At 38.7% G+C, this 11,237-nt stretch overlaps 1 protein-coding gene across 1 annotated transcript in view; it reads right to left on the reverse strand.

Annotated features, from left to right (window-relative positions):
• Positions 1–297: 297 nt before the first annotated feature.
• Usp53 (ubiquitin specific peptidase 53) overlaps positions 298–11,237 on the reverse strand; it is a 57,720-nt gene continuing 46,780 nt past the window's right edge. Inside the window, exons 14-15 of the mRNA XM_013023731.1 lie at positions 4,203–4,308; positions 298–3,287 (exon numbers count right to left, since the gene is read on the reverse strand). Of these exons, the coding sequence (XP_012879185.1) occupies positions 2,336–3,287; positions 4,203–4,308 (1,058 nt within the window). The 3' untranslated portion in view covers positions 298–2,335. The remainder of the gene's footprint in view (positions 3,288–4,202; positions 4,309–11,237) is intronic.

An 11,237-nucleotide genomic window follows, 5' to 3' on the forward strand; every position in this document is an offset into this window, starting at 1 on the left:
AAGGGATGTGAAGGGTAAACAAAAGGAGGAGGCTGCAATGCTTGGTAAGAAATGTACGCATTATCCTGCCCATGTAATTGTAACTCCTCTGTACAGTATGTTCACAAATAAAATAAAATTAAAAAAAAAGAATGCTAAATATTATAGAGCCTATCTGTCTCTAAAAAGTGTCAATTTCTTTAGGAGCTACAGTTTAGACTCAGAAGGGGCTTAACTCTTAATACCCCATTGACAATGTTCTATGATCAGTGAAAGTTCAAGTAGGGGTGGGTCACAGTTTATGAACAGAAAGAAAAGTCCAACTATAATTCACTTTAATTTATCTTAACTGAACCAGAAGAAACTCATTTCACAGGAATATATTCCGAAGTATTTGAAACAGAACAACTGTTGGTTGCATTATTTAAAAGGCTGAAGTTTGTAACAGATGGAAATAATAAATAAGCACCCTAGAAGTACAAAAATGCAGTTTACATATAAATGACAATCTACTGAATCTGTATTTGGAGTGTTGAAGCAACATTAAAAAGAAAATGGTCAGTTTCTACTTTGTGTATGCATTAAATTGCATAATTCAGGAGGCTTTGACCTGGAAAGGCAAAATCAGACATTTCTACTTTATGTGGAGTTGAAGTGATAAATTTATGAAACAGCTGTATATAATTTGTTGAAGTGTTTCAAATAATGCATTTCCAACTGGACATAGTGACCAAACAGAAATGAGAAAACAAAAATCTACACAGAAAGTTTCTGAAAGCTAATAAAAATACCTGATGCCTATATTTTCTAGTATTTTATATTATGAAAGTAACAAAAACCCAGACATTTCAAATAAAATTTTACAGACTTTATAGTATTTACAAACTCTGTACTAAAAACTGAAAAATACTCTTAAAAGATAAAATTTAGTTGATGCCCAAATACTTCTAAATTAAGAGAATAAAAACATAATCACCAAGAGTTAAGAATTAGAAAAGGCTAGCAAAAAGTTAAAGGTTAAAGGTAGGTTAAAGATAGAATTTGGCAAGGATCTGATAGCTGGGGGAGGTTTATAAACACATTTTGGGACATTTGATCACCGTTTGTGGAATTGAAGATACTAAATTTTATTGATTACAAAGTTATACTTATGAAATTTATCCACATTGGAATGTAAAGAAAGCATTTATCCTGTAGCTTAATTCTCTGGAGAGACATTATAAAACTATTGTAAATCACAATTTATCAGTCTATTACAAAATAAAATGAGAGTTATTGAATTAAGGCCATTTAAATGACATTTTCACTGGTAAATTCTCTCTGTGAAGGTAGTTGGAATAAAATGGTGATTTGTTTGAAGGAAAAAAAATGTGAAAGAAACTTAAATGAATTAAGTGTTTAAATAAAGCTCTCTATAAAATTTAACGTAGAAAATCAAATAGTAAATTTAATTGACAACCTTTAAGCAAATAAGACTAGAGCAGAGCAAACTCAGGCAATTTCTGAGTCAATCCCTCAGAGGACCCAAGATTGATTCCTAACACTGGTAAATATTAGCAGCCCAAAGTAAACCAAACCAAAATAAAAACTTTTACATTTCATATAAAATTAGAAAAATAATGTAACAAGATAAATAAATACATTAAAAGTATTTTGACCTTTTAGCTTACATGGCTGGAGTTATATTTGTAAATACATATTGTCAAAGGCCTAATTTATGTTAACTAGATATTCTAAAGAAAAAAGTAGGAGCAAACACAAGTTCTGTCTAACGTGGTAGTGTTATTAATTTAGAAATTGTTCATCATTAAGGCATTCCTTTCCAAAAGCTATAGATTCCATGGGTCCACTATTTTTTAAGACACTTGAAGGGGTCATGTGATAGACTCTCACAGAAGTCAAAAATAAATGGGTACAGCCCTCTTCTGGTTACCCATTAGAAAGTGCTCTGCAAAAAAGCAAATACTGCTTTGACTAGACAGACAAACCAGGTTCCACCTAGCACTTTTCAATTCAATTAGTGTCATTTGCCAACCTACATATGGGTACTGGCTAACTATTTACAGATCTCTTAGCCACATGACAGGGGGGGACAAATGTCATTTTTACTCAGCTATTCCATACAACAAACAAATTACAATATACTCCCTGATTTCCTATTTTGTTTTGTTTTTTTCAAAGCATGCCAAGATACTCAGAAAAAGTTTCTAAAACATCCCATAAATGGATCATCAAGTATCTGTATATAAAGTGATCAAGGATTTTTAAAATGCCATGGATTTGATTTTGTAAATTACTAGATTTGGTCAGTTGGTATAATGGCCTTGGAGCAGCAGATGCTGGCCGATTTGATCATTTATCTATTACAATGTATGCTAGGTGTATAGCTTTGCTCAGAAGGACAGCTTGAACCAAGACTATTACGCAACACAGGTCCTTCCCTGGAAGGAAGTTCTGGAAAACAGAGCTTGGGTCTTTGATGGTATTTCAGTCTGTATGTATCAGTCATGCAGCTATCGACGGAAAAATAGGTGGTTAATGATACTGTCTCATTTGGGCATGCAGCTCTAGAGTCTAGTTCTGGTTGGCAAAAGGCATCAACGGCTGCACCCGAGTTTGCCTGAAAGTCACTAGCTGAAGAGGCAGAGGGGTGGTTGGTTGTGTTGCTGCCACCCTGTTTGGATTGGATTGTTTCTTGACATCTTTCATTGTTCTTCTGTGAACTCACTTCAAAGCTGGTTTCTGAAGCTGTATTTAAACTGTGCATTGAAAGATGAGAGGAATTTGCTTTCAACCCCTCTGTATGCTTCACATCAGGTAGAGACTCGTTTTTGTCTGACTGTGGCACAATAGGTATAGTGTATTTTTTTGGTGGCAAAGGGGGTGGTTGATTCTGGCAAAATTTTGGCATCTGACCAGCCTCAGACCTGCAGGTTGAATGAGTTGTGTGTTCCTTGGAGACAGGGTTCTCAGCAGAACATGGTTCTATTGTGTTTTGTTGTAGGACGAGGGGAGCAGTATCTGGCTTTAGCCCTACAGTTCTCAAGTGTGCAGAACACAATGAAGATGGAGACACTCTTTCACTGCTGTTCACTCTCTTTCCAGGCACAGAACCATCACCAACCTGGAATGGCAAACTCGTTCTCTCAGAGTTTTCTGTAGGAAGCCATTCAGAAAATCTGCTTCCATTTAGTTTTTCCAATTTCTGTTCCTCTGGCTGGTGGACATGTTCTCTCACAGCAGGGTCCTTGAGAATGTGTGGACTGTATGAAGGAGGTAACTTCTCACTGGTTTCACTGGTGGGTGGCCTGGTATGTAAAAATAAAATAAAGCTAAATACCAGATGCAAAGAGGCAAAACTGGGGAAAGCAAACACTTGACTTGTACTCTGATTTTCCCAATATGTGGTTTATATTATTTCTTCATCATAAACAGAAATGGGAAGTATTTTGTAGTGATTAACATGTTCAGCTTTCTCTCAACCAAACATGGCTTCCAGGATACACAAATGTATCATACCAGAAACATTATTATTAGAATCATAGTTCATCATTTGTGTGTGTGTGTGTGTGTGTGTGTGTGTGTGTGTGTTGCTGAGCAGTGAGTCCATGGCCTTGTGTCTGCTAAGCATGTGTTCTACCACAACCAGAGCCTTCCATATTTCAAATCCAGTAATTGCAAATGTAATTTAAAAACTTATCTCAGATGAAAAATAAAAACCCTGAAATTATACCTCTTTGTGGTAAAATATGGCATAGAATGTAAGGGAAATGGTACAAGCAAACAAATTAATCTCCTAAAACATCTCCTTACACACATTACAGTGTTAGAAGGCAATGAAATAGAGTTTGGTGGCCACAGAGAATAATAAGTGCTGGATGGAGAAAACATCCAATTAGTGTACGTAGAGATGATGGGAAAACTCCATATAGGGCTTAATACACTGTGCCTTCAGCCATCGATTGGATAGTTGGGACACAGTCCCTCCTGCTCTGGACAGTGGAGAGACCCCTTCACTACTACTTCATTGTTGTATTACAACAGTGAGTTACTGATGTGGCCCTTTGTAGATTCTCTACCCTAGGGGCCAGGTCCTATTAATGGCTGACAGCAACACAGACTTGATGAGACCATTGCTTTCAGGGTAGTAATTTATGCCCTTCTGATCAACAGAGTTCCTATAATACGAGTATTATGAGTATTATGAGTATGTCTATGGTTACCTTTTTGTCAAATGATTTATTTGTAGATGTGATTCTGAGTGGAGCTCATGAGATTTACAGCTAGTCTCCAAGTCTTTCAGTTCTTTTCTAAAGCCTGGGGTGGACACTGGGAAAGGAGAGGAAGAAAACAAAATCATTTCAATTATCTTGTAGCGCTTATTCCCTCCTTTCTTTCCTTCCTTCCCTCCCTCCCTTCCTCCTTTCCTTCCTTCCTTTCTCTCTCTCTTTTTTTTTGTCGGTCATGGAACTTGAACTCTGGGCCTGGGCACTGTCACTCAACTCTTCAGCTCAAGGCGAGTGCTCTACCACTTGAGCCACAGCACCACTTCTGGTTTTCTGAGTGGTTTATTAGAGTTATGAGTCTCATGGACTTTCGTGCTCTGGCTGGCTTTGAACCGCAATCCTCAGGTCTCAGTCTCCTGACTACAGGATTACAGGCGTGAGCCACCAACATCTGGCTCCATTTCTATTTATAGCTACACAGTTTCCTGCAAAAAGGTGATTCTCTTCCAACTGAAAAATAAAATTTTAATTTTTCAATATGTAATTGACAGTAACAGCCTTTAAAAACCCTTTTTGAACCAAGGCCTTTAGACAAGATGAATGGTTCTCCATTTTCTCATTTTTGTGAGGCTGTCAGCCTTGCCAGGATGTGAGCATATTCTTGCAGAACTATACAAAACATGCAGCGAGGTAAACATAGATGGGAAGGTAGAAGGGCAATATAGAATATATACACTATTAATTAAATTATAGTTACTAATCACTCAACTTGTAAAAGGTTGTATTATTGCATTTAATATTCACAACAAACTTACACAGAAATTACTATCACCTGTATGTTTTAGGTGAGCCAACAGAGGTTTAAGAAGGTCAAGTAACTTCTCACAATGAGAGCTAGCAGAATGTGGTCTGCATGATTCACAAGTCCTTCCTCTTTGGGGAGATAGAACCTAGTGCCTCAAGTCTTGTGTCCTTTATTATTTAGCTTATCCTTAACAATAAGCACCAGTGAATTTATTTTTACTAAAAGACTTTTGAGAAAATTATGCTAATTTATAGTCTGTCCCTTGTTACTTCCAGGTCTAGTAGATTGTAAAACCATAGATTCTCCTTTCCACTCTTGCCCACTTCCCTCCTTCTAGGATTAGAGCCTGAGGCCAGTCTGGTTCCACATAAAGGACAGTCTGCTTCTATTTTCTCTGCAGACTATTTCTTAGACAGTTCATTGGAAGATCCTCAACAATATAAATGTTTGGAGTAAAACTTCTGCAATATGGACATTTCCCTAAAAATGTTACTTTAAAGTAACTCTAATAGAGGGGGTAACAATGTTTGAAAAGAAATGTACTCATTACCTTACTTACGTAACTGTAACCCCTATGACATTATCCTTACAATAAAGTTAAAATTAAAAAATACAGCTCTAATAAAAATGACTATCCCCCTCCAACTTTTAAAACCTCTTAAGGAGATTAATTTTCTGATTATAACTGAAATAGGCCCAACCTAAAAAGAAAAACCATAAAAGTTAAAAATTAATTCACAGGATAAAAACTAAGAAAGGGGAATCAAGACGTATGCATTTTTCTCTTTCTCTCCTTCCTTCTCTCCTTCCTTCCTTCCTTTTTTGGTTGGTCATAGGGTTTGTTCTCTGGGCCTGAGCACTGTCCCTCAGCATTTTTAGCTCAAGGCTAGCGCTCTACCACTTGAACCACAGTGCCACGTCTGGTTTTCTGGTGGTTTATTGGACATAAGAGTTTCACAGCCTTTCCTGCCCAGGCTGGCTTTGAACTGCCATCCTCAGATCTCAGCCTCCTGAGTAGCTAGGATTTCAAACATGAGCCACCGGCACCTGGCAAGACATATGTATTTTTACAGCAACATATCTAACATCATCCCAGTTTTTCATAGTTCCTCAAGGGAAAGCAAATGCTTTCTATATCTGAGAATCAGAAATCTACAGGAAACTTTCTCCTTTGCTAAGCAAAAGGGACCTGAGCCTCCACTACACTGATCTCTCTCAAGCACTAAGGTACTGACAGAATACAGAAGCAACTTTGGAGTTGGCAAATCACCCTCTGAACAGCGCACTACCCATCCATTTTTTTTCAGTCATGTCTCTACAACAACAAAACTACAATTTTCAGAATGTCCATGTGCTATTGTTCTACTTAAGTAGTTTTATGTTAAGGAAGTTCTGGAGGTCTCTTGAGACCTTTCCAGAGGATCTATGAAGTCAAACTATTTCATAACAGTACTAGGACATAATTGATCGTTTTCAGTATGTTGACATTTACATTAATGACATATAAAACTGTTGGCATAAATCAAAGCTGTGACCCCAAATGTGTGTGTTATATGTGTGTGTATTGTGTGTGTGTGTGTGTTATATGTGTGTGTGTACCAGTCCTGGGGCTTGAACTCAGGACCTTGGCACTGTCTCTGAGCTGTTTTCACTCAAGTCTAGTGCTTTACTACTTGAGCCACAGTTCCAGCTCCACTTTGGGATTTTTGTTGTTGTTGTTTGGTTGGTTGTTTTTTTTGGTGCTTAATTGGAGATAAGAGTCTCATGGGCTTTCCTGCCCTGGCTGGCTTTGAACTGCGGTCCTCAAATCTCCTGAGGACCTCCTGAGAAGCTAAGATTATAGGCATGAGCCACCAGCACCAGGCTAGGACTTGTATTCTTGATTGACATAAAATCAAAGTTAAAAAAATACTCAGAGCAGGTGAAGCCGAGTGACCATGGGGGCCTGAATGTGGTCACTGATCAGGTTCCCCATCAAAGGCAGTGAGGCTGGGGATGCCATCTACCTAGTCTACGACCATGACCTTCTGGGACCCAGTGACTAAAGCAAGGCCATACTGAGGAGGGCTGAGGAGGTAGGCGGTGCCTCCAGCCATGTACCAGTTCAGCTAGTATGTGTGCCAGCAGACCGGCCTGCAGTTACCGCAGCTCCCAGAACCTCCAAGGATTAACTTTCCCATTGGAGAGTCCTGGAATTCAGGCATTGTCAAGGTGAGGTCTGCCCTGTCGAGGGCTGCGAGTATGTGGAAGCATGCACCACGTAGCCGGTCAGCAGACACTGCCCACCTCAGCTGAACAAGAACACAAACACCTCAGGCTCAAGACCCCACAACCGGGACCTCACTCACAACAGCTTCCAACTTCGCTGGCCCAATAAAGGACTTTGGAAGTAGGAAAAAAAGACTCAGTTTAAGTATTTGATGAGGCAGTAAAAATGATTTACATATCTTTTTATTATTTGGTATGAGGAAATGAGAAATATGCCTCTGCTGACTGACATTGATCAAGGTGTACTATATTCATAAACTGATTTGTTGAGTGGTAAATCCTTTGTCTAACTACTTTCATCCTAGCTACTTAGGAGGCTGAGATCTGAGAAACATGATTTGAAGCCCTCCAGAGCAGGGAAGTCTGTGAGACTCTCCAATCAACCAACACAAAAACCGTAAGTGGAACTATGGCTCAGGTGGTACAGTGTTAGCCTTAAGCAACAGAAGCTGAGGGACACTTCCCAGGCCCGAAGTTCAAAGTGCTAGACCAGCACCAAATAAACAAACAACTAAATGAAAAATGTAACAATAAAAAATAAATCATTCTTTATTACTCAGGCATGCTCCTGACGGGCAGCAGGCGGCAGCAGAGGTTGGATGGATCTGCCGTTAGCAGGCACTTAGCCAAAGGCTTTGACTTCAGAATTCCAACTTGCTTAAAAATAGATGTGTTATTTTCTCTGCTGCTGACACAGACATTCATGTTCTTTACACGGCCTTTTGGTTCCAAGTTCTTTGCAAATCTAACACAGTCCAATTTGAACAATTCTCACACAAGAAAACTCACTGTGCAAAGCAAGGAACTTGAATGCTAATTCTGATACTGTATTTTTTAAAAATCCATAGGATAGTATTTGAGAAACTGAAATATTTCATTTGAAAAGGTGACCTAAGTTTAAAACTCTCAGAGCACAATAAAACCCACTTGTGGGCCTAGACAATGCAATCTTCACTCAATTTCAAAATTATAGTGACAACCATTACAATTTTTATTCGTATAATGATCAACCCTAATTATTCAATAGCAGTAATCACAGACCTTGTTTATAAATACAATACATACAAGTAAAATTTACCTCAGAGAAGTCGTGAAACTTGGCTAAAAATAAGTATTTCTAGATACATTGACCATATTCCACAAAGAACGGAGAGAGAATTGAACATATGATAATCTAAAATGTCTGATACCTCAATTTGGGGATGTTACAAAATAAAAATGCCACAAGTCATAACTTCTTGCCCTTGGTTGGTTTGGGAAGAAATGTGGTCTAAAAACTAGCTATAGCAGAAGGGCAGGGGGCACGGCTGAGGGAGTAGGGTGCCTACTTAACAAGGCCATGTTCAAATACCAGTAGCACCCCCTAAGTGTCCATTTTTCTTTTCTTTTTTTGTGTGTGTGGGGGGTCCGGTCATGGGGCCTGAACTCTGGGCCTGGGCGCTGTCCCTCAGCTCTTCAGCTCAAGGCTAGCGCTCTACCACTTGAGCCATAGCACCACTTCCGGCTTTTTTTCTTTTTGCTTATGTGGTGCTGAGGAATCGAACCCAGTTCCTAAAACATGCAAGGCAAGCGCTCTACTACTGAGCCACCTTCCCAGCCCCAAGTGTCCATTTTTCAAAAGGTTCAGTAAAGTTTAAAAGTTAAAGAAAAAAAAATACCAAGAATACTTAAAGGTCTTTTGTCCAGAATAACCTAGTTTAACATTCTCCTCTTCTTTTCCTAAACTTTTTAAGAGTTAAGTTTCATGCAATTTGGCCTTTTACTTCTAAATACTTCAACTCTACCTCAATTTTGTTTCTATTTCTAATATTCTTGGAATGCTGACTTACTTTTTTTATGACTTACTGTGAAATCAAACTGATTGATGCTTTATAAAAATTGGGTAAGAATTTAAAATGATTATTTACTTGTGAGTTATAAAGGAGATTGCAGAGGGGTTACAATTACATGAGTCAAGTAATGAGTAACATTTCCTTTGTAGAGTGTCCTCTTGTACAGTAATGGCTTTTACTATGTTGTTTCCACACATATACATAATGTATTTTGATCATATTCTCCACCTCTTTTAACTCCTTTTTCTAGTTCACCTTTGGTCATTCAGCTTAAACCTCTCCATTTCTGGTTTATCTGTGTAACTTCCTCTCCTGTATTTTTATACCTTCCTGGCTACTCATATCTTTCTGTAGTTGTGTCTTCTTTCTAGCTTTGGCTCACCACCCTTCCTCAGCCCAGTTTCCCTATTTTGTCTTTTTTTTGTTCAGTGACTTCCATGGGTGATCTTGTCTATGTCCATGCATTCAATTCCCCTAGTTGTTCATGGTTACCAAACCCATAATTGTTCTTATCTTCACGACTTACGTTCCTGATCACCCAATAAAATCTACTCACCTAGATGATGAATTTAACGAATTTAACAAACATAGCACCTATTCCTATTTTGGTAACTGGAGTATCTAGCTAAGGAAGGTCTAATTATGGCCGTCCCTGTTTCCTTCCTTTTCCTTATTCCTAAGTCTGACACAAAACTAACTGATTCTCAACGGCTTCTCTTTCCCTTGTATCTCTTTCCTTTGTGTTGCCTTCGTCCATGCCCTCATCCTTTCTCTTCTAGGTTTTAATAGTCATCTAACTCAGTATTTTCCTACTACTCAAAATGTATCCTCTAATACTGCCATTGTCTTTTCTAAGTTGTAGAGTACGCCTCTCTCCTGGTTCTTTGGTGCCTCTCTACTTCCTGTAGGACTAAAAAACAGCACAAAGTTTCACTGTCATTAGACTTCTATATTCCTCTTGGCATCCCTTCTTGACACCCAAGTTTCCAAGCCAGCTGACACCTGCCAGACTACCATGCATCAGAATGTGCCACCTGCTCCCCCCATGTGCTTCTGAGCCTGTCATTTCTTCAGTCACACCACTTCTAACTTCTTGCAATGGAAGGCATTTGCAATTCCTTTCATTAGAAATTCACTAAAAGAAGAGCTCCAACATTTCCAATGGTGCGATGGCAATTTCACAATATGTCCTCCAAATAGCTCTAGGCAGTGTGAGAGTAGTGCCGCAGGCAGACAAGCATACATAGAAATCTCTATTGTTGATAAAAACAAAACCATTACAATAGCATCATTATAAATTTTGTTTTTTTTCATCAAATGTACTTGTAGAGACTTGTAGAGACTTGTATAATGCTTGTTGTTGATATAGCTCAGCAGTAGCTTAGGCAAGGGTCTATGTTCAATTCCTTAGCACTGCTGCCCCTCCCCTAAAAACCCTGAAGTGTCAAACAGTGTATGGAAAGAAAAGAAATCTAAAGTCTTGTAATTCCTTATAGAAAATGATCCTATGAACGGGTAATGCTAGTGTACACTTCGTTTGTGAATGAGAAATGGAAGAGAACTGAAAGAAGTACATGCAAGTCAAAAAGGTTAAATTTTGTTTCACAATGGGTGGTAGGGACTAGGAACACAGGGCAATTTTGTAATTTTCTTTAAAAACTACTGCTTTTCCACATTTTCCCAGTCCTAGACTAAGGAAGAAAAGGGTCTTAAAGGCAAAGAACGGCATAGAAAAGCATAGGAGACTATGTAGTTTTTTAAATTAAAAAAAAACTTTAAAATAATGTATTTTACATAGTTGGGTTACCCAAAGCCATTATAAAAGACTTGAAACAACCAACCAACCAACCAAACAAACAAACCATAATAGTACTGGTAAAGACAGACAGATGGGGGCTGTTGTTTGGATGCAACAGCATACTACTGCTGTCAAAAACCATGTGATGGGCCGGGCACTGGTGGCTCACGCCTGTAATCCTAGCTACTCAGGAGGCTGAGATCTGAGGATCTCGGTTCAAAGCCAGCCCAGGCAGGAGAGACCGTGAGACTCCTATCTCCAATAAACCACCAGAAAACCGGAAGTGGCGCTGTAGCTCAAGTGGTAGAGCGCTCGCCTTGAGCTGAAGA

Source organism: Dipodomys ordii, unplaced genomic scaffold (genome assembly GCF_000151885.1).
Source record: "Dipodomys ordii isolate 6190 unplaced genomic scaffold, Dord_2.0 Scaffold70, whole genome shotgun sequence".
NCBI classification, from domain to species: domain Eukaryota; kingdom Metazoa; phylum Chordata; class Mammalia; order Rodentia; family Heteromyidae; genus Dipodomys; species Dipodomys ordii.